The sequence below is a fragment of the Brienomyrus brachyistius genome, chromosome 4, assembly GCF_023856365.1.
Source record: "Brienomyrus brachyistius isolate T26 chromosome 4, BBRACH_0.4, whole genome shotgun sequence".
In the NCBI taxonomy this organism is placed as follows: Eukaryota; Metazoa; Chordata; class Actinopteri; order Osteoglossiformes; family Mormyridae; genus Brienomyrus; species Brienomyrus brachyistius.
Genome location: NC_064536.1, coordinates 3,152,951 through 3,179,914, shown reverse-complemented (window position 1 = coordinate 3,179,914; position 26,964 = coordinate 3,152,951). Strand labels below are relative to the sequence as shown.

The following is a 26,964-nucleotide window of genomic DNA, read 5'->3' as shown; positions in this document are numbered from 1 at the left end:
GTTGCTAGATGACTAAATGCCCAAGAATGACTTGTCCTGGATCCAAATGTACTAGAGCAATTCAGGGTAATAAACAGTCAAACCAGTAAGTCCTACATGGCTCATAAATAATAGGTCCATCCATCTTCCAGCTGGTAGGGGGCCTTGGAACCTACCCCAGGCAGCACAGGAGGACTTCAGCCTGGACAGGATGCCAGTCCATCGCAGGGCTCGCACACGACGGGCGATTCAGAGATGCTTGTTAGCTTAAGTGCTGTCTAAAGACTAGGGGAGAAAAAATGTGACCCGAGGAGAACATGCAAACTCAATTTGAATCCCCCAGCCCCGGAGGTGTAAAGTAACTGCTATCCACTGAAGAACGGCGCCACCCATCAAACTATTGAGAGTTTGCCTGTTTGCGGCTCCCCTTCCTTGTTGCAAAGTCCTGACCTGGTAACCTTATCTTCCAGACATGGGTGCCATCGTTGGGCCTCTCGCCTCGAGCTGTGGGGGCATCATTCAGCTCACCTGCTCCATCTTTCTCGTTTTTTTTTGGCATGTCCCCAGGCGAAGACTTATCTCCCAGCGTTCCTCCCTGGAGACTCTGGAGGACATTGAGGAGAATGCTCCCCTCCGCAGGTATTATACTACATGAAATGCACGTTCATCTCTTGACACTGGGGGGCGTCTTTAACCTGTGGCCATCTTCCTGGGCGTTCCCCTAAGGTGTCGAACCCTGTCGGGTTCACCCAGACCAAAGAGCTTCAAGAAGGTCCACTTCATTAAGAACATGAGGCAGCATGACACTCGCAACGGCAGGTACGTGTGTACTCCGATCTGCTCAGCGCCGCGGCGGAAAACTCTGGAAATCGGGCACTCTGGGGTTTGACGTGTCCCGTGAGGCGTCGGTGTCACATGTCTGCTCGGGGATCGATTTTATCTTAAAGGTGAACTAACAGGCTAATGGGTGACTATGGAAAAGGATGCTGGTTCCCGTTACCGTGCAGCTGGACTCCTGCCAGTTTCTGCCGGTGTGTGTTTTTTCTTCTGATAGCTCAGATTTATTGAACTCAGATGTTCTGCTTAATGAAAAAAGACGTAACACAAGCGGCTGTTGTAAATCCGGGCTGCTCTGTAAACACCCATATTTTTACAGCCCTCCTGGGTCTGTGCGAATCAAATTAACTTTGAAAAGTTTATGAGTTGCCTGTTCAGTTAATTGAAAACACAAACCAAGACTGATAAAGTTTCTCTAGTTTTCGTATTTCAACAAATATCACATTTCTAGTACTGAATTATTAGTTTTACTAAATTTACTAAGTTGTACTACTGTTATACATATCCTTAGCCTTACCTTGTTAGCATATATTTTCTCCAACACAGTTGGGTTTGCATGGAAGATAATGTCTAAGTTTTCAGAGCTTTTAAAGTCTTAAGCTATTGCTTTATGATGTGAAGGACAAACCACATGCACCCACCAGAATTTCCACCAGACCGTCAGCAAAATTTATGTTCATTGTAAATCCAGGAGACGTTTTAAGAGTGCCAGTTATTTCTCGTGACTTTCCAGACTCTTAAGAATAAGTGTTTGAATAGGGTTCCTTCTTGTTGGGCTTAGGTTCTGCCTAGAACCATAAAAAGACTCTACAAAGAACTCTGCCGGGGTATATTTGGAGCTGTTGTTTAGAAGAGCCCACAGCATGTCATGCCTAGTCATCGAGAGAGGAAAACCACCTCAATTGTTGTGCTTAAAGAGAAATGACTACATCTTGCCAAGTGACCGGTATCAGTAGGTTCCCATTATGACATTGAGGAATTTCAAAACCATTGTAAGCTTAAGATATAAACTTAATTAATCCCAGGGGGATCTCTTGTGCACATAGCAGTGAGGTATATAAAGTGTGGCACGTAAAAATTTGGTGTCAACACAGTAAAAAGCTGCTGCAGAAAGTTGCAGTTTCATTGTATTATTCTTTCAATATAGTACAATCACACCATCTTCCCCCAGATGGATTCTGCATAAAGTCGTTCATTTATTGGGAAAGTCGCCATAAAATGATTTCTTGGAGTCCAGTTGTTTCTGATTTTATACAGTAATTCTGTCTTGGGGGAGAAGCATGTGGATCAGTGCCCATGTCTGAGTTTTTGTACCCCCCCCCCCCCTGCCGGTTTAATACTCGTATTTCACATCACAAAAGTTAAAGCCAGACCATCCTGGCTTCTGTGTTCATAGAAGACCGCAGTGATATATCGAGTGCCATTTGAACAGGTGGTCAGGTAGAGTGCCGTCAGTATGGCACACCTCCAGCTGCCTCAAGCTGTTCCCCATGAGCTCAGACTGGCATTCGCCACGGGCGTGGCTGGCACCGGTTACCAGAGCATTCCGTCACAATTGGGCAGAGAGTCTCTATAGGTAGGAGGTTTGGGGCTCTTGTGTGTACAGACCTGAGAAAACCCAACGAAAATGACATCATAAGTGTCACGCGTCACTGCAAGACTCCCAAAACGCATCCCTCAGGATACAGCCGAAGATGACGTGCTTCACCTGTGTGCCATGTTCTCTAATCTCTTCTCCTATCTCCATTTGAACCTGAGTGTCACCCTGCTGTAGAGATCTCACTCGGCCTGTCATTGTTTTGTCTTGTAGGATAGTCCTAATCAGTGGCAGAAGATCCTTCTGTAGTGTCTTTTCTGTCCTGCCCTATCGAGACTGTAGCCAAACAGGGTATGTATACTCTAGCATGCTAACCTTCACGCGTCCCACCCATCCCCTTTTGTGTAGAAGCGGTTTATATCCTGAAGCATCCTGCATTTACTTTTGGCCTCTTTATGTCATGGGGTGTTCCTGCGCATGGAAATACGCATCTGCTCATGTACAGGCAGCTCTCGACTTACACGAAACCAACTTAAGTAAATCTGCACGTACGCAAAAAAATTGTATAGTTCACAGATGTGCTATCGCACTTAATCTTTTTGTTTTTTTAATATATGTTATGCAGTATGTATTAGGTGTTTTTTTTTGTTGCTAAAGGCTGTTGATTGGCATGGGGGGTAAATCCGATTCACGCAAAATTTGACTTGCATAAGGGTTCGTGGAACGGATTACTTACGTCTGTTGAGAACTGCTTGTGTATGTGTGTGTATGTACTTCATATATTGATTAAAAAGCTTCTAGACAGCACACCTTAAGGTTCCAGAGACCTTAGCAAAAAGCAGAGCTGTTGGCACATTTAGCTAGCTCAAGCGCTAACGAACGCTTAACGAAGAGCTGAGGATGCGTATGGGCATGGCTTTTAGCTTTGCTGTTGTGTTACGCATACTGTGTTCCTTTCGCAGAGTTCACCTCTCTGTTTCCTGGAGACTTTTTGAAACCCATAGATCACGCTTTGCTTAGCTCCCTTATGCTCCCATGTCAAACTCATTGGTTTGGGTCCCTGGCTCCCGTATGAACTTAACCAAATGAAAGTGACCTTGCTGTGACAACATCAACATCAAAACCCCCCAATATCAGAAGACAGGATTTGTTAGAGGAGTGTTTTTTCTCCACTGTGTTTTTTTTCCCGTCAAAACAGAGATTGGTTTAGGATGAACTTCTGTGTTTTATGAATGTTTCAGGTAAAAAAACATTAAATAAAAAAAAGAACGTTTGGGGAAAATTTTTGACTGTTTTGTCTCATGCCTCATTTTGCATGATGATTAATCATGCCATTGTTTCAGGATCTGGGAACAAAGGCAGCCTCAGACCGGCCCTTCCAGCTTCCTGTTTCTCGCTCATGAGTTAAATCCTGACCTGACCTTGTGCAGCATTCCGGATTTCCATTGAACCGGGCTGCATTGCGGAGAAAGTCCAATTAAAAGACAATGGGCTGGTAAACATTGGGAATGTGATGAAATTCAAGCTGAACAGTCTGTTCCTGAAAGTTTCTTTGCTCTCTTCACTTTGTTCTTGAAAGCCACTGTTGCAACAATGGAAAGCCAGCTGACCCCTCGTTTAAGCCCCACTTTAAGCTCCTGTCGCAGGGGCCGTTTCAAATCGCTCACTTAAACAGGACCTCATGGATGAGTGGCGGCATCGATCCGAACAAGTCCCAGCAGTGATGTTTGCGTCTGAAATCGGTGTGTGTTGGGCCGACTTGCCACCAGCCAGGGGCCATTTGTACACAGATACCCCTCCTCCTTTGGACCATGAGGCACTCTGGTCCACTTTCCCGGTTGCGTGAAACCCCATCTTATAGCAAATATTACTGCGCAAAAGTTAGTGCCGGGGAGTTTGTGTTCCTGACAACGCCACTGTAACTTCTGCGCAATGATATGGTTGGTGTGTGGAGTTTGGTAGACAGAAAATAGTTGCTGCATCAAATTGCTCACTACAAGGTTTCTGGATTATCTTGAGTAACCGAATCATGACTTCTGGTAAGAGAAATTTTTCAAATGCATTGTTTTAGCGCGTTGAATGTCACAGAGACAATCATTCTTTTTTTTTTGGAATGAACTGCCCCTTTAAGGACCTTGCTCAAGGGCCCAAAGGTGACATCATCTTGCTGCCCACAGAATTTGTGCTGGCAGTCGTCCTATCATGGGCTCGGAGATCTCGCCTGCAGATCCACTCACAGTTCCCACAAGAGTGTTGTGGCATGAGCCAGGATACATAACCCTCAGTTCTTTAATAGGTAAAGAGATCTGGATGTTTCATCGCCTTAGTTTGTGGGTGAAGTATTTGTTTATTCTATTATTTTTTCTCAGAATGCCACAAAGCACCAATGAGAACCTTTTCGCCTACAGAGGTTGGTCAGTCTTCCAAAGATCACTGTGCAAATATGGTGCTGGTCCAACACGAAGTTCAGCATCTACTTGAGGTTTATTCCATGTCATGACCAGGCTGGTTGATCTCGATCAAGTCGCAGTGAAAACGAGGCCTTTATGGGGACTTTGGCTTCCGGCAAGACGCTCTTTGATAGAACATCAGATCGTTTAAAAGAGATACGATGGTAAGGCAGCCTGTGGAACAGGAAGGACAGACATGTTATTAAGTAATATTGTTTTTCCAAACTATGGAGAGTTTTGTTTGAATAGATCCCTCTGCAGGTAACCTGCAGATGTGACAAGTATACTTTACAGCAAATATTTTCTGGAAGCATGTTTATCCAGGTGTATAAACGCATTTGGTGTCCTGCTATTTATCCTCGTTCCCTAACGTGTTTGTTCAGATCGCCGGCAGACCCTCTAGGTGTCGAGATTCTCAGAAGAAAGAGCGTATCACACGGTTTGTTCATGTTCATTCATGTGTCATGATGGACAAGAAGTCCACAGGGCTATGTACGATCCATAACCTTCAAGACAACCATCGCTGGTGAACTTTTGCTGCCTCAGTTGGGTCTTATTTTTTCATCTCCACACGAGAGGCCAGCTGTTCAAAAGTCTCCTGAAATACAAGTCAGAAAGTCGGAACCTTGTATTGGTTTCTGACCAACTGTGACTTTGACCAGCTTCTTATTGATGGTGTATATATAGACAGAGAAATGTAGACTACAGCATGCTCATCTATTCCTCACTTCAATTACCTGGATTGATTTGCTACAGGGTATTTTATTCACCGTGCAATTCAATTACACCGTTAAGTGACTCAAGCCACTTGAGAGGCGAAAAAGGCCGGTAGTTGACAAATTAGATGTCATTACCTTCCTTGGTATAATCCTGTTCACTGGCTCTTTTTAGTGACTGAGAGAATTTAGATGACATCATTCACAGTTTCATTCCTCCTTTTTTGTTTTTTTTATTCTTCTTCTTTTCCCTCCCCCAGGTATTTCAGGGACATATTAAATTACAGTCCATTAAAGCTGTCAGTTAGACTTGCCTACTTGAAGTCCGAGCTAAACTGTAAAAATTTGTATTTTTTTTTCTCACCTTCAGCTAGAAGGTGCTGAGGCTGAGTATCCATGAACATCAGGTCATTGGAGAGAATCTGTAAGAATTTTGTAAGATGTATGACCTTTTAAGGAAGGATCTGTCTATTATGATGTCATAATCTGCAGAAGGTCACACAACAGTTAATTGGCTTTTTTTTCCACCCCTACTGGAAACCTAAAATAGCCTTAGAGGTCAAGGTATCAAGGTGCGTTTAATCATGAATAAACCTCTCAGCCGGGTCACATAGCACGGCGTAGGAGAGCCACCAATCACAGGAGCCGTAATCCCGTTTCCCCTGGTGACCGTCAGTCTGCTCGGGCTTCACGTTTCCATTGAACTTTTCTGTCGAGGTACTCATGCGGCAGCCGGCCATCCCCGATGACCAGCTTCGTCGCTCCTCCCCAGGGCAAAATGATGCCATTCGTTCCACAACCGAAAAACCGTAGGACTTGAGCCTCGATATCAACACTTCTGTTGATCGTAGAGCTTTGGTATCTTAACCGTTATGATCAACCATGCAAGCTTCTGCTCTCGCCTCAGAAAATCAATGTCCTGAGTGGCGTTCCCGTGCTGAATGAGTCGGCACAGAACTGTTACAAACTGTGACATTGTGGGTGTGGACTTCAGTTCGCTGACTCAGATAGGCGGGCCCTGGGACCTGACTCATTGACGGACTTTGGCTTTGACTCTGACCACAGTTAACATCTTGCTTTTAGCCAGCAGGCCCATTTCTTATTTTTATAATGTTAACGTGCTAGAGGGGGGGCTGCCAGTTGGCCTTAGATCTTGAGATGTTTTTTCTCCCTACTTGGGAGTTTTTGGTTCATTTCCTCCGTCGTCTTCGGTCTCTCTCTTTCACTCATTCTTTCTGTCTTCCCCTTTTCCATGTTTCATGCATTGTTCTCTATAAATGATGCAGTAATGCATTACCACACGCCCAGACACTATATAAAAATAAATTGAATTGAATGATGTGGAAAATGACTTTCTTGGAAGCTGCCGTGGCGATTCGGTTATCGCCGCTCTTCCCGTAAGGTCCCATGACACCTGTTGCGTACGTGCAGCCTCTCGGCCTCCCTAATGCCTGTCACTTGGAGTGTCCCTTCAAGCTTCTAAGGCACAGAGACCTAGATCTCCGTGCACCTGCGTCTGCCGGAATGAGGAACTTTGCCGCCGAAGGCTTGCCTTGGGAATTTCCGGAAAGTCCATTTTCCACAGGCTGAGTTTCAGGAATTGCAATTCATGGCCACATTTTCTATTGTGAGCACTTTTTTTTTCTTTCTTTTTGGACTCTTTCCAAAGAAATGTTACATGGTACAGACTGCAAGCTCTTTGGACGATGCGTTCTTTTTGAAACTACAACCGTAAAAGGCATCCAACAGCCAGACAGAGTTGTGGGTGTGCTGCTTTCCTTTAGAGGTAATTCTAGAATTCAGAATCTGACCTACCCCGCGAATCAAGCACCGGGATCATTGCCGACCAGTGGGGTTACCGTGTGGGATTGGTGGGGCATGAGTTGGCCTGGCTTCTTGGGAGGGGGGCAACTAAAGTGGTGTTCTACACTGACAGGGAGACCAAAGTGGACGTAGGGCGTCAACGGCATCCTTCAGGAGGCGTCAGCGCCAAGGAGATGGTGATCGGGCTGGAGGGCGTGGAGCTCGGGGCAGATGGGAAGGTGAGGCAGGTGGCCGGGTTGGTCTGAGGCCTATCAGGGGAGGTGACTCTGCATGGTGGCCATTTTTTCTTTGCTTTTTGCAACATACGGCTTGACATTGGAATCAGAGTCGATCCCTTCAGCAGCATTTATGCAAATTCCGTCACCAGTGGGTTTCCTGCACGCTGATCATCATTGTTCCTGTAGAGTTTCATTTGATGGCACCATTGAATGTAACCATCTGGGAACCCTATGAAGTCTTTGATTCGAAATCGCTTTTCAAGGAGACGGTGCTTGGATACATGAGGGACCAAGAGCCATCGAACATCTGACCTTTGTGGGGGTTTTTTTGCCTTTGGTGGAGAGGTTCTGTTTATAGCGGTCTTAGAGGGTCCAGCTGTGATTTGTGCCTGGTCCTGAACACCTTGTGATGCTGAGGAGGACCACGATTCAAAGCGAGGGGAAGTTCCTCTCCGCACCCTGATCCCATTCATTGTGTGGCCTCCATTGTGTCGTCTCCTTAGACGGTGTCCTACACCCAGTTCCTGTATCCCACGAACGCCCTGAGCTGCCGGAGAAACACCATCGACTCCACCTCATCCTTCTCGCAGTCTCGCCACTCCAGCCACCGAAGCCTGAGCCTGGCACGAGCCAACAGCACCCAGGGCAGCATCGATACAGGTCAGCATCTCACCTGTGCTGGCCATCATACCCACAAGCGGTGTTCCAATTGTCAGAGGTTTTGGGGGCCCCCTGGTGGGCAGTTCAACCATGACGTGACACTGTAACAAGTTTGTGTAAATGTAGGGTCTCTAACCTTATTTGTAAAGTTATTGATGTGGGAGGGCAGGTGTCAATGGAATCATGTTTCTCTCTTATAGAAAGTAAACTTTTTTTTCAATCATCCAGTTGAGTACTCTGTGACTGTGACTCTTTATGCTCAACTGGTTGGTTGAAACAAAATCTTTGTCTGGATTCTTAATTTCCGGACGTGAAACGTCCACCTCTGATACTGCCCCATTGCGATGCCGTACACGAATGCATAGTGCGATGGCTAAGGATCGTGGAGAAGAGAAAATTAACAGTGACGTGGGACTGAGAGGTGATCCAGGGGGGTCGTCGCTCAAAACCTCATTCAATGTTTAATCATATCAAGACACAAACTCACTGTGTCTGTCGGAACCTTCTCGAAAGTTGGCATCTGTTGTTCCTTGTTTCAAAAGCAAGCCGGAAGGCCAGCCTCCAGACTAAATGTGGTTACTCTGTCGCACGCTGATAAACCCACTTCTGTTCTGAAATGACACCTTGACTTTTTTTCCACATGTACGGGGAAACTAAGCGTTTGGACAAAACATATTTTTATTTTTGCGACTGGTGTTGTTGCAACCGAAGAATAGGCATGATTAATTCATAATTTACCAAATGAAACATAATCGTTTCACCCTATGAATAATTTGCTGTTGACTTCTCTTGATTTTCTTGTTTTAATGTTGTCTGTTTTCCATGGAATTTCATATCTTTAAGTCAGGAATGATTTAAAAAAAAAAAAAAAAATCTACATAACTGAGAAATATTTAAAGAAATATTTGAATGTGAACTATTTATCCTGCGGGAAAGATCTGTTTCAACTCAGAAAGATTCAGTTGGTTGCAAGATAAGTACACTCAGATTACACCAGATGTATTAAGACCTTTAAGACTGGTGTTTTTGAAAGTACGTTAATGAAATTATGATCTCCTTGATATTTTGGGTTTTCTTAGCATGTAAATACGGGCCTTTTCAGTTTCCCTGGGTGCAGACAGTGGTTGTCCATTTATTTCCGCTGGTCTGAAATCAGAGTCTGCACATTATCGCGATCTTTCCATCCTCTAGGCAGCAGCAGTAGCGATGTCATCAGGGTCAGTCAAGTCGAAGCAGGTCAAGAGTTTGTACATTAATGGGTTTCCTGCTTTGGGGGTGGCACGCAGTTTGGAAGCGATGCCCTTTTGTAAGAAAGTGGAGAAACGAGAGGTCATGTTTTTACCGGCACGTTCACCCCCTCCCTCGTTCCAAGCCCGGGGTCAATGGGATCACCACAGTGGGACCGTAGCCAGGGTTAGCCGTGTGCTCATACTGTATGCATTTTTAATTTGTTTGCATGGGGGCCACCCTCGCTGCAGCTTATCTCATGGTGTTTGCCAGCGCGCATCGTCGGTAACCCAGTCCTCGTTGGGGATTAACTAGAGCGCTTTAAAGGACATCGCAACTGTGGTTTATCCAGGTCAGTGTTTCTCAACCCCGCAGGGACTCGCAGTCAGTCCATGTTTTTGCTCCCTCCCAACTCCCAGCACAACTAATGTAAAGAATCAAGAATGAACCAAGCAATAAAGAACACAGAGGGAGCAAAATGTGGTCTGGGGTCACCAATCTGTGAGAACCCAAATTTTATGGATATTCCTACTAGAACCACTGCGTCCTAACTGTAATTTAAAGGCAGATGTTGCGTGATGCCATTTTTGCTGCCGTCCGTCGACCTGCTTACAGTAACGCATTTCCTCCAGCATCGGCCATTGACCCCATTGCTCTAACTCGCAGGAAATGATATGGGCGACTTCTTCGAATACGACCCCAACCTGCTGGATGACCCCCAGTGGCCGTGCGGGAAGCACAAGAGGGTTTTGATCTTCCCCTCCTACATGGTGAGTGACACCGGCCTTGTCCAATCAGCTCGCACTGGGATTTTCCCATCTTCCCTCGCTCTGGTTCGAAACGCAGCATGACTTATTGGTATCTCATCACTTAGTCATTGACTTTTTTTTCCCCAGACAAACTTCACTTGTAGTGACACTTCTGTGTTTTACCCGTTCACTGAAGCGTTCCGTTGGTTGAATGTTTCTCGTTTTAAGGAATTTTTGCCGTAGGGTCTCCGAGAACATACAGACTGCTCTCGGTCATGCTGGGCCTGGGTTTCCTGTTGCCCTACTAGGAACATGTGGTTCCTATCCTGAAACACACTTGTACTAACCTCTCCCACTGAATCCAGTTTCACCAGTTTCCCTCCTCAGTCCTGTCATTTCATTCTCACTCGATCAGATAGCCTTGTCCTGCGAGCCCCTCCTACGTATCAGATGACATCTGTGGAGGACAAACTTAAACGATGTGCGTGGGTGTAAGTGACTGCTTCTGTAGCTCAACAAGTAGAGCATAACGCTAACAACGCCAAGGTGGTGGAGTACGCACGAAGTAACCCGTGTCTCCGCTGTAAGTCGCTTTGGATAAAAACGTGAAATGTAAACAGGAAGTTGATTAACGCACTTAATTACCGACAGCAGACTGCAATTCTGCCGACAGCTGACGCCGCTTCTACGAAAATCCCAAACTGCTTTTGGTGGAAGAATCAGTATATGTGGTGTTGAGTGAGACATTGCCAATGAAAAGCAAACAGCCAGGCTTCCAACGGACTGATTGTTGAGGTTCTTTTGTACGAGTATCGTCCTCTCTTTTCTAAATGACGTTTTTTTTTTTTAATCGTTTTTAAATTTGAAGCCTGTTGGAATTCTGTCACGTTCTCAAAGACACGAAAGGATGATCTAACGACGACTCCATCCTGGGTATGATGTAATTGGCTCTCAAGTGCTGTTAACTTTTATTTTGGGCAGGATCAGTAAGTCAACCTTAGGCTTCATAGCAAGACTGTTGCTTGGGACGTCCAAAAACCAGTTCCTACATCGATGGTTATTAGCTGCTGCAACGTGCTTCACCCAGCAACGCGACACGAAGCTGTCACACATCTCAGCTTTTCTTGTCTGGCTCTCCAGCTCTGAGGATGGGAGAGATCCAAGTGTGGATTCAGTCATTTTGTTGACGCATCGGAAGATTAATCTAGTAAATAAACAGAAAATCCGAAATGGGAAGAGGCAGCCAATGGTGATGTCGCCGTTACCGTGGAGAGGACCCGGGACTGAGCACCACGCACGGGTTTGTTAGGAAAACATGATGCCGGTCGGGAGAGAGGAGTCAAAGCTACAAGAGAATGTTCCGGACTCGGACCAGTTTGTGGTATCATAGTACGTCGAGTTATCGTTCCTTTGTTTCTTGTCGTTTCAATAATGATGACAGTCTGCCGCGAGTCCAGTTCAGTCTACCTCAGCATTCAAACGCACCTGTATAGAAAATCTATATCAGGCTGAGGGTGAACACAGCTCCCGGTGAGGGGTGAATATTAAATCTCTGGGGCGTTTCTGCCCTCCTGGTGTCATTTTAAAGTTTGGTCTTACTCCTGTTTTAAACTTGCCACCATATAATTAATTTACAGTTCTGGATAAATGATTGTTCTGCTGGGTTCATGAATGGGACCGTTCATTCTAAATATTCCTCTGCCGGGATGATTGATGCACCCGCACGCCGATTCGCCTTGGCAGCATCTTGCACCCACCCCACCACCCCCCCTCGGCGCCTAACACCGTGGTGCATGTTTTCACAACGCACGCCATCTGGCTCTATGCCACGCGATTCAGCTCCGGCGAGGACTTGTAAACATTGCATCAGCGAGCCGAAGTGATCTGTTTGGACCGAGATAAGAGGGGAAACGTAGGCTTAGATAACCAGGTGGCCGGACCTGGGACTCCCCCCGGTGATAGTCTGGGGGGGCGTGTATTTCCGGCAAGTGAGACAGAACTCTCAGACCCCCTGCTTACTCATCAGGTCGCCTCTGGTGTTACTGTCCGAGAAACTTTGCAGCGGTCGTCACCGGGAAGCCAGTTTCCATGACAACGGCAAGTGGGGTTCACCTACTCCTCTCTTCTGGTCCCGCCTCCTTCTCGTGCCCATCAGTTGTCCAAACCAACACCCTTCCGGGGTCCCTAACCCTACACACCACCCTGGGGCGATGCTGCCGTTACTGTGACAATAAGCCAAGAACTGAGCCCACAATGGGAAATGATCCTTTTCTGATGGTATTTATGATTTATGTAAAGGTGCTTCTTCAGCAATACAGTGGCCTCTTGAAGGAAAAGTGTTGATTAAAATTCAGAGGCATTTTTATATAGCACTAAATTAGCAGGACAACGCAGGAACGCTTTTTAACTCCTGTGATGGATGCGAAACAAAGTGACTGGATCAAAGAGGTGAACGTTGGCCTCCTACTCCCTTTGAGGCTGCGTTTCCATGGAGATAGCGCAGCAACAGACGGAATTATTGTGTCTTTTTCCCTTTTGCCTCCTGATGTAACACTGTTCTCAATAGTTGTGTTATTTGAATTGAGAAATTGACTCTATTTTTCACTTAAACTCGCCTCGTGAACATTAAATTTTGGCCTAACGTGTGCTGGTTCTGCGTGTAGAGCGTCGTGAAACTGACTAGTCCCTGCCATGCTTTTTACCCATCCTGCCTTGCACCACAGGTTAAGCACAGTTGACCTGAGTTAACTAGTGTAACGAGATAATCCATGTCCAGGAGGACATTATGAGCTACTTCAGGTTTTACAAACTACTTAAACACTGGAAGGCTCCTGTGCTTGTCTAATTAGTTCAGTTCTCCTTGTGCTTTTACAGGTTGGTTTCCTTGGTTGAAAGAATCATCCAGCTGTTTCACACACGCATGATTATAGGAGACTGAGCAGTCAGCACACAACAAGAACGCAGTGCTTAAGTGAAATTCAGGTCCTTTTAATTGAACTGGTAGTTTACAAATTTATCAGCCAATCATTCGATCCATGCTTGGTTATTTGGTGGCCATCGATGAGCCAACGGGCATTCAACCCTAATCACGGACGGTTTTGCTTTTGTTTCAGACCACGGTCATAGAGTACGTCAAGCCGTCGGATCTCAAGAAGGACATGAACGAGACCTTCAAGGAGAAGTTCCCTCACATCCGCCTGACACTCAGCAAGATCAGGAGGTGAGGGCCGTCAGAGGCGGCCGGCCCGGTCCGTACCCGGGCAGCAGGCCCCAGCTAATGCGCTCCTCCTTGTACCCGGGCAGCCTAAAGCGGGAGATCCGCAAGCTGACACAGGAGGACTGCGGCTACGAGGAATCCACGGTGGCCATGGCCTTCGTCTACTTCGAGAAGCTGGCGCTGCGGGGAAAGCTGAACAAGCAGAACCGCAAGCTGTGTGCCGGCGCCTGTGTGCTGCTGGCCGCCAAGATCGGCAGCGACCTCAAGAAGCACGAGGTCAAGCAGCTCATCGACGTGAGTCACTTCCTCCGGCTCACGGGCCGGCAGCTTCCAGATCCCTCCGAGCCAAGATGGCTGACCCTGACACCTGTTTATCTCGAGTCCTGCCGCTCCTCATACACATCCAGTTAAGATCCGGTCTGAGTAGTAAGCTGAGGTATTAAGAAAGTTCTCAAGAACTTCCACAGAAAAGGTTTATATTCTTTTAGTGTTAAAACTAAAGCATATCGCCTTCATAAGCTTTGTGTCATATCTTCGTAAACAGTACATAAACATTTATATCAACATCCACCGACTTCTAAGCGGAGTGACAGTATGGAGTCCTGTACACATTTTGTGACGATTTATTATGCTGTATGGAGTTAGGGGCCTGCAAGCATGTGCCTTTTTTATTTAGCTGTACATGATGTGTAAATAGGGACATTTAGTTTCAGGAATTGTGTGTTCAATGATGATTCAGTGTGGTGTACAAAGCTGCTTCTTTCTTCCAGAAACTTGAAGAGAAGTTCCGGCTGAATCGACGAGAGCTAATCGCCTTCGAGTTCCCGGTACTAGTGGCCCTGGAGTTCAACCTGCACTTACCGGAACACGAGATCATGCCCCACTACAGACGTCTCCTGCAAAGCTCCTAGCGCTGGCTACCTGTCAGGAGAGCTGCAGCCGCCGTCGCTCTTCTGATCCATCGATGGAGAAACCTCTGTCTTGGGTGGCCTGGGCTGGAGCGAGACCCTATAGAAGCTCCGTCCACTCCCGCTTGCTGGATCCAGAAACCCCTAGCTTCCCCAGAAAGCAGGGTCTAGGAGGTCCTGCCCTCTCGTCACATTCAGTCTAGCAGAACTTCTGTCGCTTTTTCAGAAACACAATTTAAACACAAACCCAGGCTGACAAGCATAAGATTCAGAAGGGGAGACGGTCTGTTTTTTTTCCCTTCTCCAGAGCTGACTAGTCTCTAATCATCTCAGTGCTCTTCTAACTGCAGTGTTGCTAACGATGTGTCTGATGTCTAAGAGGTATGAACGGAAGCTTATACTTCCTAGAAAATTCCTCACGGTGTCAAACTAATGGATCTTCTCCTCCCAGAGACTTATTGTGTGGTCCCTGATATTTCAATTGAGCTGGTAATGGGAAGTTTGCGCAGAACTGATTTCTTATGTTCGAGCTCCAATATTTTAACCTCTGGCATGTTGAGGTGCCTTCAGATTTTTTATACAAGTGAAACAAATCCTGGAATCATTGTTCAGTGGCTTACAGAGACAAGACTGACCCTCTCCGACTTTGTCCTCTTCATATTTCTCCCCGACTTTCACCATCGTAAGTGCTTTTTTTTTTGTTGCAAGACTTTGGAAAGGAACGCCAACTGTTGCTATGCTACAAGGGAGATTTGTCTCGCATCTCCCAGCACTAGGAAGCGTTTTACAGCTGAGTTGTTCAGGAACGATGTTCCTGAACGTGCCGATCTTCATTGGCTTCAAGTAGCTGATCTTGCGTGGCTTTTGTTGGGGCGACGGACACGTAACTCACTTTAACACACTGTCATCATTCCAGTTTCCGTACTGTGGGTCAACTGAGTTTTACACAGGAAAATGAGGAGCTGAACATGCCGTGTCATCAAGCTTTTTCTTTTCCTTACGGTCTTTTTTCCTGCTTACTCACCGTCTGAAGAAGTGAGGATTTGGGCCTTTTTAGTATTGTTCCTTCCCCCCTCCCCTGTACTCTACGTTAGAGTGTTTTATCGGCACGTTTTTGGTGCTATTTTGGAAGTGAGCTAGAAAGCGAGAGCAAGGGTGTGTGGGTCATGATGAGGATGTAGCCCCCGTGTGGTCATGTGACTCTGGTTGGGTAATGGGGTGCGATGATGTAATGAACTGAAACTGCTTGAGAATGAGCGAATGTGTTGAGGTGACTGAAGATCAAGCGAAACCGCCTACTTTCTGTGGGGCCTCTTTTCTCCCCCTTTTCTCCTGCTTTTTGTATCAGTTATTGGATGTTAATTCACTATTACCTTTTAGCTTTAATTTCGCCCCCCAATTTTTTCCCTCTATGATATGCAGCAAGGGGGAAACTGATGTAAACACAGTGACCACAAAATCCGTTTGTGGATTTTCCTGATGTTTCTTTCTCCATTTTTTTTTTGTTGTTTTTAAATCCCTGATTTGGGGAAGAGTTTCATCGGATCCTCAATCGGTCGCATATTCCACGTCTGAACTGGTTAACTGCTATTATCCAGTATCTATATTTTTGTATGTAAGTTTAAAAGAAAAGAAAACCTTTTCCAGTGTAAGAACACCAAAGACGAAAAGAAATGGGTCCGTTTTCCTCGAAGAAAGTAGGCTGTATCCAGCACGTGTCCGACTCCTGTGAGCTTCAGCGTGATTGAAACTGGAATTTCAGCCCAACCAGAGTTTAATTAGACAGAGAGCTGATCTTCGGCTGCGGTTAATCTCGGACGCAGAGAGGTTTGGTGTTTATCACTGTGTGAATCCGTATCCGAAATCCTGCTCAAATCAGACCAAATCGGCGAGAGGCGGCACTCGTGGGAGTGGCGCGATCCGGGCCCCGGGCCCCGGGCCCCCGACGTCTCGCCACAGGCGTGCACCTCGTGACATGCGGCTTTGTGAGGAGACAAAAACGGATTTTTACTTTCCCCACAATACCGGTAAACAGTAACAATACGTATGAGTGTGTAAATGCACTGTGCCTGTTCAATAAAAAAGAATGATGATGAATTTCTCAGGGTGTCTGTCTCACATTCCGTTTTAGAATGTAGTTCCGTTGTCTTTTCAAATTATTTTTTTTTCTTCGTCCGTAAAGTTTTAATGATTTTAAACTCACAATATCAGTATCACCCAAGGGCTTTAAACTGGGTTTGGATCTAGCAGAATGACGGCCCAGTAAGGTAGCAGTGATACCTCGCAAACTCAGTAGTCCTGCATTTACAGAGCTCTATTTCTGCCTGGAAAGATCATTGTGTTTCGGGCCTCTTCTTTTCAATTCTCTACGCATTTGGCGCACACACTAATTAAAAAACATACACCGAGAGTGTCAAGCTCGTGTTATAAGATGGACACTGTCATGACATATGGCGGCAGTCATATTTAATTATATGCAATTATATTTAAGTATATCAATACCTCCCAACTTCAAAGCCTGTAAGGCCTTTTAAAGTTTACCATCTGCGTTATAATTCAGATGTTTTATATAAACCCTGACGAGATGAAGGAATACCCACGGCGAAGTTTATTTGCTCTGTATCCTGTTCTGGTAATCTGTTTACACTTTCTCTAATGTTTACCGGGTTCACGCTCCCAAGAATGCGGCTCCTGGAGAGGGAATGAGACTCGCCAGCTGCGATTAAAAGGGGCTTTCGTTCCGGGGGGGGGGGCAGATTGTTGTTGCCATTGTAGTTCTGATGAAACCTGACAGGGCAGAACAATAGAATGGACCGACACCCCTCTCCTCTACCCCGCAGCCAGGTGCAGATTTAAGGAAAACAAGACCTGGATTGACACCAGCGCCTCATTCTGGCCATTGAAGGAAATGACATGTTTTATTTGCCATTAACACAAATACAAGTACAGGCACATTGGAAAGCTTCTTTTCATAATATCCCATCTTACTATTTCAGACACAGACACACACACACACATATATATATATATCGGGGCTCAGTGTTGACACCTGGTTGGTGTAATTTCCTACCTACAACTGAAAAGGCACAGCGTAGCAGTGAGGTAGCATGACTTTCACTGTGACAATCGATATTGTCACCCTCCACCGCAGCCACACCAAACCACTCAGCCATGTTCTTCACATCTTTCATTATGAGCAACAGCAGAACTAACACCATCCATCCATCCATCCATTTTCCAAACCGCTTATCCTACTGGGTCGTGGCATGTTTTTGGGCTGTGGGGGGAAACCGGAGTACCCGGAGGAAACCCCACGACAACATGGAGAGAACATGCAAACTCCACACACATGTGACCCAGGCGGAGACTCGAACTCGGGTCCCAGAGGTGTGAGGCAACAGTGTTAACCACTGCACCACCATGCCGCCCCACACAGTGCTAACCACTGCACCACCATGCCGCCCCACACAGTGCTAACCACTGCAGCACCAGAACTAAGTTTGAGGTCTTGAGGCAAGACATTTTTCTGGCACCCTTGGATCATTTGGGTGGGGGGGGTGGGGGGTGGGCAAGGGTACTTGCTTAAGAGGCAAACAGGTCTCAGGTCAATCCGGACCCCAATGACACCCTGTGTCACTCTGAAAATGTGTTGTGTCACGTGGGACACTTGATTGCGGCAGGCTTTCCGGAGCAGTGTTTTGGTGTGGGAGTTGTCCTTTCCTACCCATAGATCCCTTCGCCTTCAGCTAAGTGGTCTTGCCTTCACCGTTATTGTAAGTCGTAAACAAGGAAGTGATCGCTGACACAGATCAGGATGCCATTGTGCCAAAGTCATTCCAGCCTGCAGGCCTGAGGCCGGAATGGGCATGACCTCCGCAGAGATACAGCCGGGATCAGATCTGCAGATCTTCATCGATGGCGATTTACTGTTCAGCCACTGGTTTTGTTGTGTCAGCCGACTACTTCTCTGGAGGCCCGTGAAATGGGAAACTCGGTGTCCCTTTATTGGTGCCTTCGCATGACCACGTAAGCAGTGGGACGGATGTCTTGCAAATTCATTGTGTTCTGGCAAAATGATTTCAGAACGTCGGAAAATATATATAGGTGACTGAATGTAAAATATGTATGGTATTTAAAAATTTGGAATGCATATTCAGCACTGACATTCCTGGATTACCCAGAATGCCTCTGGTTTCCTGTATATTTCCCATCTGTTCTCAGTTCTAGGCTATTGTTGAGAGGCCGAGGTCTTCCCCCTGCTGTCCTCTGTTTGCCCAGTGCCTGTCCTTATCATTGGACGGGTCACCAGAGCAAGATGGGGGAGGAGAGAGGGAATAATACAGCCGCAAATTCCTGAAAAGATGCTGCTGACTATCATTACTTGGAAGTGCCCCCCCCCTCCCAACATTCCCTCCCTGTGACAGACTTCAGCTAAAAACATCCCATGTCAGCAAAGCTGTTTTGATCTCTCCAGTCCATCTAAACTCGACAGAGCAGATGGTTCTTTAAGGTGAAATGCATTCTTTTTCAAATTGTGCTTTTTGAAATGATGTAAAATGAAATTAAAAAATTCCCCCAGCCATACTAGTGAGTAAAGGCATTAGTACCGGAAACAGTCTGGTTGCTCTGGGTGATTTAATCGCCGCTTTATGTGCGTGTGGGAGCATTTACACATTCCGGTATGTTTATTGTTTCGTGTCACTCATGTAGCAAACTATTATTCAATGGTGCATACCTCGGTGGGTTAGGAGCTGTTCCTGTCTCCTGTAGGTTGTGGGTTCGAATCGCATACCTACTAGAGTAATCATATCATCCTGAGGACCTTGAAAAAGGCCCGTAAGCCCTACTGCACCAAGGAACCTGACAGACCCTGTGGACAAAAATACAGCCGGTGCCCAGATTACGAATGAGGGCCGTCTGTCTTTAAGTTGAATTTGTAGGCAAGTCAGAGATAATTAGAGACATATGAATCATAATTAGCATCAGTTAGTCAAAAGCTTCTCATAGTACACAGTTCTTGCAATATATTTTACCTATTATATCAAACACTTCGAAATACACTAAAACCTTTAAAAAATAATGATGCAATACATAATAATAATAATAATCATTATCATCATAATATATAACTACATATGGTACCGCACTGCACCTCGAACTGATGAACGGCGCATAACGCTTTTAAGCACATCACAAAGTAGTGCGTACGTTTATTATTAAGAACCATTCTGTTTAACCTGAATTTTTAATATAGTAGGCTTTATGGCAGTCCGTGCGTAAGTATGAGTTGTCTGTCGAGTCGGACGTTCTTAACCTGGGGACTGCCTGTATCTGGATGCTTGTGTATGAATAATGTCAGTGTAATTAATAGTGATTTATTGCATAAGATAACGTCATGGCTGTACTCTTTTGTGGAAACAAACGACCATTCATGACAGGGTTACAGTGTCACCAGACTTTCCACAGAAACGTCACCCACTGCAGTTAAATCCACCTTGTGATGTCCATCTTGGGGGAGATTGGGACGTCCTACCTCTCTGTTCCTTCACGTTACAATGGAGAATTACAGAACACTCATCATGCCAGGTCATCAACAACACACTACAGTCACCCCAAAAATCTGCTGTAAGAGGAACTTTTAAAACAAAAGTAAAAGTTTCCTAACATGGTTGCTGATTAATTACACTCATTAAATAACTAACTATAATCGTTAAGTTGGGTGAGCTGTATAGTTATACTAATTTATTCAGTAGGCTGTCTTAAATGCAGAGGTCTATTTCATTTGAAGTCAAATCAGTCATTCTACCATAGCCTAACCCATACTTCAAAGCCTGCTGAAGTATATCGGAAAGCCAAAGTTGTGTTTTTACTCCTGAAATACTCATTGTAATGCAAGTCACAGAATCTATATCCAATCCTGTGTTTTTTTGTTTTACAGCTGGGTGCTAAATCAAGAAACTAAAACTCTGATATGAAACCCATCGTAGGCCCAAGATCCCTCTGTAAAATTCCCAATGGCTTATCAGAGTGTTGCTTTGTGAATCACTTCTTGGCGGACAAGGTCACCGGCTCTGCGGAACTCTTCCAAAAACAGAATTGGTTATAAATAGAAAAGCGACACTAAAGGAACGTGGCAAAGACAAAACTCCGGCTGAATTTTGACGTGACTGTCACCGTTACCCCAAGTATCCCAAGCCAGACTTTAGCTGGTAGCTGGTTTGTTGGTCCCTGTTGCACCCAGTAGCTTTCCTGGTGAATCCTCCGGCAGGTAATTAAGTAGTTGTGGTTGTTTATAGAGGCTGATTTGTACCAGGGCACATTTTTCAGTGAGATCAGCGATTTCAGGTGTGTATGGGAAACACTGACTAACATCAGCGTGAATCCGATATGTGTGTGTTTGTGATTATGTTTACATTATATCGTGGGGACCAAATGTCCCACACGATGCGATAAAAACCTGTTATTTTGATGTTGTCGAGATTTTTCAGATTCCCCACAAAGGTCTGCGAATGCCATCAAAAAACTAAAAATGACAAAAGACTCGTATTCTGTTTGATTACTTGTGATTAAGGTTAGGGCTGGGCAGGGGGTAAGGTCATCATGCTGTGATTAGAGTTTTCCCCATTGAAATTAATGTAGAGTCCCCACAAAGATATAATTACAAACTTGTGTATGTGTGTGTGAGAGAGAGAGAGCTTTCTCATGCTCGGTGTGTGCTAGACACAACACCAGACATGCTGCTCATATCGCATTAGATAGGAGAGCGGGACGTCTTGAGGACAAGAAGGAGAAGACTAAGGTCACAGACGGCACGTTAGCAGACGGGCCCGATTTAGCAGCGTCGCTGTTTCTGCTCACGTTACTGTCACCAATGGCCACGCAAGGGCAGCGCTGAGGAGAATCAGAACCGTGCCTCTCAGAGCTGGATCTGAGAACCAGTTACAGTCAGCACCACCGTGAATGCCAGTCATCTCAGCGTAGCCTGGCCGCGTCAGGTCAACTGCTCCGGCTCCCTACCTGTTCCTGGTCGTTAAATCGGCACGAAGACGATGACAGTGACTGTGACACAGAATGGCGGATGGTTTCTTAAAATACCAGTCTGCTGTTATCTGGGCTATTGGCCGTTGGATTAAAATGCTGATAGGAGTCTGAATAACATCTGTCCTCAGCTAATATACAGCACCGTGGCACGATTCTCCAGTTACGGAGGACAAAATGCAGTGTCAGCTTCTAAGGTTCCCACATACCTTTCAGATTTTTCACCTGCTTCATACACGTGGGGAATTTTAGCTTCTTGACAATTTTAGCCTGTGAAGATTTGAGGCTTAAGAGAACCATTTGGGCATCATAATGTTCCCATAAACTTGTAATATGTCTGTAGCATGTTTATGTTGCAGTGCATAGATTTTAAATGTTTTAAAAATGTTTTTGAATGTTTTTTTTGGGGGGAATTTTTGAGTTTTTGTTTAGGGGTGCGGCACAGATAATGTCTAAACCCTTTATACTTGTTGGTGAATATTAAATTTAACCTTCTGAAACACTGAAACCTTAGGTATAAAAAAGTTCAAATATCATTTTTAGAGACACTACTGTGAGACTGATATTCTGTGAGACTGCAATCTGTGAGACTGCTTTCTGAGGCTGTTTTCTGTGAGATTGCTTTCTGTGAGACTGTTTTCTGTGAGATTGCTTTCTGTGAGACTGCTTTCTGTGAGATTGCTTTCTGTGAGACTGCTTTCTGTAATTCTGCTTTCTCATTGAATCGTGGGAAAAACATGTAAATAAAGCTTCATGGGACTGGTAAAAAATAAGAGGAGTATAAAATGGGGTACTACTCTGGCCCAGGTCAGACAATGAACACACAGGCTGTGCTAGCCTTCAGCTTAGGCAGTGGCAAATATTTACATCATCCACAGAGGATTAGCGAGGATTGTGTTTCAAGTACAAGTCAGAAAGTGTAAAAGTCAGAAGGTCATGTTGTGTTAAAAGGCCCTTTTGACCCAGTAACACAAAGGCCTGTCTGTCTACATGCCTGACTTCCCGTTTGATGCCACTGCAACATTTTTGAAGGGTGATTCACGGGATTCACACAATTAGCTTTCAGGAGTGAAAACTTTGCCAGGAAAATTCTATCTTCTACAGATCTCAGCAAATGGCTTGTGTGCATGCAAGAGACAGCAGTGGAGAAGGGAAAAGAAGATTTGGTGCATTTTGAATGTAAATTGAACAGAATGGTATGGACCAATGGGTGTTAACCTTGTATATTACAGAGACGTCGGACAGTATTATTTACAGAGAATGCTTTTCCTATCTAAACGCTTTTTGTCAGTCTCCCCAGCTCTTTTCAATGAGTACGGAATCATCGAGATTTTAAAGGAAATTGCTTTAATTGTATGAGTGAAACCACTCATACTAAGAAAACCAATAAGAGGACAACAAACAAGAGAATCTCATTAAGGCTACGCATTATTGAGCCACTTGCTGAAGATTCTAAACATTAAATCGTCACATTTTGAATAATAAACTCCAGGGTACATTGAACAACTTGATGCCACACCGGCACACCAGGTATCTGTAAGGTGTGCCACTCCCCCCACCCCCCCGTGCCAGGAGACACAGATGAGGGCACAGATGCAAGATCCCCCCCCCAGGACATGGGACCGCAAATGGGGCAGTGATGCCACGTCCCAGACTATGGAGTCACCCAATGAGCAAGCGGATATTAGAGATACTTCCCTGTCAGCCATTCGCCAGTCTGCACCACAACGATAATCACAGTCCATCACTCACTTTCCACATGCTGCTTATGTAACCATGCTGCCAAGTGCACAAACGCTACAGCTTAACATAGATTAGCTCTCACATCATAGCCCGCTATAGCTTGGCTCCAGAGCGTACAAATCCAGACCAAGATTTTGTTTCAATCAACCAGCTGAGTATAAAGAGTCACAGTCACAGAGTATGCAACTGGATCCAACAATCTTGGTCTGGACTCTGAACTTTTACTCTCTGGACCTCAGCTACCCAGCTCAGTCCCAGATATGAATCTTCACTGGGAATCTTCTTATACAAACTTGAAAGCAAAGAAACATGACTGTGCCAAAATTGCTGTTTTCCCATTAATTTAGTCTTTTACTGATTTACTTCACAGTAACACATCTGTGAGAGTAATCTCAGCCCTGTGACACAACATCTCATACCTCCTTATTTTCCATATATTAAACCAAGTTGATGTTTGACTTGTATTTGTCAATGAACAAGCACACCCTTCATTGACAAATACAATCCATAATCCAAAACTGACCAGTTTCCCTGGTTGAGCCAAAGACACATATAGTGTCAAATGAAAACAAAAAGAAATCCTTTTATTTATTATTAAAGAGCATGTTAAACATTAAAAATGAGTGAATCTGGGCCAAGCTTTGATCTGATAATAGCTAATAAACTCCATATTATGCAGCCTTAGTTCAGTCAAAGAATGAAATTATTTGTATATTATTGTGTTTAATGTGACGTTAAACGGCCAACAAGCTAAGAAGCCCAGAGAACAAATGTTCAACTGTAATGACGAGAAAGCACCTTAATTTCTGGTGATCATATCCTTTTTATCAAGTATCTACGTGTCAGGCTGTTACAAAGCTGATAACCGATACAACACAACCCCTGAATACTCACAAGTTCCGTATCCATAATAACCGTCAATCGCAGATAATATGGGAGATACCGCCCTCTATGGGACACTACACGCAACTTAACTTCTAGCGTATACCTTAAAAACGAAACCGAGCGCTGTGCAAATAAGTTCAAATTTACTAACTCCCGAGTAGAAATCATACACTCACGGCAACATTATTTTTTATTATTGCTTCTGTAGCAAATATCCAGTCAAATTAATGCATTTCTGCAGGGGCGGGGTAATCTATCTGGGGGTCTTAAACTGACATCAGATAACGCTGATTTAAATAACCCGGTTTATTTTTCCTAAGGCCCTGTGTATTAATCGACTCCTGTATTTCTGTGATTATTTTTTTAATGGTGGAATTGCTTCTCTGTTCATCGATCCGAGTTCATAAAGATGAATGTGAAACCTTGAAATGTGTAATTATAGTTTTTATGTAGTGGCATGCATGCATATTGATTGGAAGAATTTTTATTAATGAGAATTTTAAACGTTTGAAATTGGACTTTGTTACGATTGTAATACAGTGGCCGGTCTAAAGTGAGGGGGTTTTTGGCTCCACTTTTGATCTGCGGGTGCACTCGGGTTGGAACCTTGGTGCAAATAAATCCGTGTTGTTTTTTAGGGAAAAAAACTGTGTCCTGGGGACATAAACTAATTTTTTATATTTCAATACAGTTGCCGGTTTGTACAGTTGCAACAAGACTGGTTGGTGCGGTTGTCTCGTCAGGTGAGGAAATGTCATCTTAATTAGGTTTGAAATCGCTTGGATGAATCGTCAATCTACCATGTATCTGCACAAACCAAGCACAGAGCTCAGGTTAGAGGGAGTGTAGTTTGGCAACACATGTCAGACCCAAATGACAAATGAGAATATATAAGCCTACTTTTGAATTGGGACCGAAATTGGTTTAAATTTGTTAAATTTTCGTTAGGAGTGACGGTCAAAAACAAAACATCACAAATTAAATAGTTTCATGCAGCTGGTCATGTTATGGATTTTTTATAAAATTAGTTCTTAACCTGAGATTGCATGTTTTTTGTACGAACTGTACGGTACTTGGTGCGGCGGAAAAGTGTCCTAACACTAGCTAGTCTCAGGCCGAGGTGGAACGAGATTCAAATACTGTATGTAGCTGTGTTGGCTGTGTAATGCTGATCATGAGCTGTAGTCCTTTTTAATTATGCGAACCATGGCCAGCACCAAACTGAAAAGTGCTCTTAGTTGCGCCATAACAGCAATGCGAGGTGTTTGGGGGCTCATAAGAACATGAGACTGCTGCAACCTGGAATTTTCCCCAAGATATTTATTCGGTAGGCTTACATCATACGGATTGCGGCTGCGTGTTGTGGAAAAAGCTCTTTTGTACTAAAGGGTGAAAAAAGTTCATCTGATGCACAAAATCAGCAATACATCCTGACAGCTAATTAATGCTATAGCTTTTATTTCTGTTTCCGGACTCCCCGAACCTAACGAATTTACGGTAAAGCTAATATTTTGGGTACTCGTGCTATTCTATTAAATATCATTTCCGCGCAGTCATGTCCATGTTTCATTCGCAAGTAACTGATAACGTTCCAGAGTGGGCCATCCAGTAAACGGTCTTTGGCGCCATCTGTCGGATGTCCTGTAAAGCTCAAGAACAACAGCGTGAAAGGTTTTAATTTAATGTGTGTGTTTGTATTTATTAATTAGAAAATAAATTTGATCAAGCGAAAAATAGCATAAGCAATCAAGCTACGCCATGCTATAAAAAATAAAACATATTCCAATCCAAATATATCAATTCTTCATTGAATTAATTTCCCAAAGGCATTGTATCGATGAAACATTGACTAGACACGATTAAGCATGCAGAGACGGCTTACAGTTCTGTATTTGGAATGTGTAATGCGATGTTTCCATATTGTTACCCAACCGAGTCAATATTAAAACTGATTATTTCTATTCTGTCAACACAAAATGATTATACTACGTAAATTGCTTCTAGTGACTATACATATAAAATAAAATTAGGCTATTAGTTATGGAACGGAGCAACATAATTTTACGCATCACAAATCAAATACTTTCATGCAGCAGATCATGCGATCGATTTTTGTCAAATGCTTCTTTTCAAAATTTTAATATTTGAGATTTACACATCTTTAATAATTTCAATATCTAGCATTTAAGATATTTGAAAACCGTTAAGTTGCAGTGTTGCGAATTCTCACGCATCGGCCGTGACTCACGCTTTCAGACTCACGCTCACGCAAGAAATCTTACGGCAAACCTGTATTGTAACCTCCATTATAAACCTAAAGTTACCTATATCTAAATCGTCGGAGCAGTTTGCAAACCCTACAGACTATTTACATCATAATAAAACTGTTACATATATGTAAATGCAGGTGCAGACTTGTCTCGGACTGAAAATCTCACTCCAGCCAGCTGACCAAACTTGGCAACCCTGAAGTTGCATTAATTTATGTTTATGATATTCAAATATGCTCAGCGTAACTAAAATGCACTTATATAACTTTGGAATATGAAAGATATTTTGAGACCACTCGTCGACATATTGATTTAAACTTCTAAAACAATGAATCACGAAGCTATTTGTACCAACATCAGGGTATCGTAAATAAATGGATTATACGTGTTAATAATTTAGTGATCGTTCTGAAGAATTTTGGCGTTTGGTATCACTCAGCAGTCATAACACTGTATCCAGTTGCTTGAAGTGGTCAGTACTCATTACGGGCATGTTCTTGTTTGTTTTCTTGCGCACTGAATGACAAGAGTCATTAATATTAGCTATATTTTATATGGACACATTTTTGAAAAAAGAAAAGAGTTTCCATAGTTCATCTGCCGTGTTTCTTTGCAACGCTACTTACGACCGAGACCCACTGAGCTGTCGCTCTCTCTGTTACATACAGCGGCGCCAGCAGGGGGCGCTGGAATCCGCGCCAGGCGG

The 26,964-nt window shown here is 44.3% G+C and overlaps 1 protein-coding gene across 3 annotated transcripts in view; it reads left to right on the top strand.

Moving 5' to 3' along the window:
- The window catches only part of cables1 (Cdk5 and Abl enzyme substrate 1), a 28,498-nt gene extending 12,075 nt beyond the window's left edge, over positions 1-16,423 (top strand). The window contains exons 1-10 of one of the 3 annotated variants that reach the window (XM_049011228.1): positions 397-432; positions 547-618; positions 706-798; positions 2,627-2,704; positions 7,456-7,561; positions 8,065-8,221; positions 10,115-10,218; positions 13,311-13,417; positions 13,501-13,708; positions 14,185-16,423. In XM_049011228.1, the coding sequence (XP_048867185.1) occupies positions 770-798; positions 2,627-2,704; positions 7,456-7,561; positions 8,065-8,221; positions 10,115-10,218; positions 13,311-13,417; positions 13,501-13,708; positions 14,185-14,325 (930 nt within the window). In that variant the 5' untranslated portion in view covers positions 397-432; positions 547-618; positions 706-769 and the 3' untranslated portion in view covers positions 14,326-16,423. Of the gene's footprint in view, positions 1-396; positions 433-546; positions 619-705; positions 799-2,626; positions 2,705-7,455; positions 7,562-8,064; positions 8,222-10,114; positions 10,219-13,310; positions 13,418-13,500; positions 13,709-14,184 lie in introns of those variants that run through there. The other 2 variants (XM_049011226.1, XM_049011227.1) reach the window with 2 other exon arrangements.
- The last annotated feature ends 10,541 nt before the right edge of the window (positions 16,424-26,964 follow it).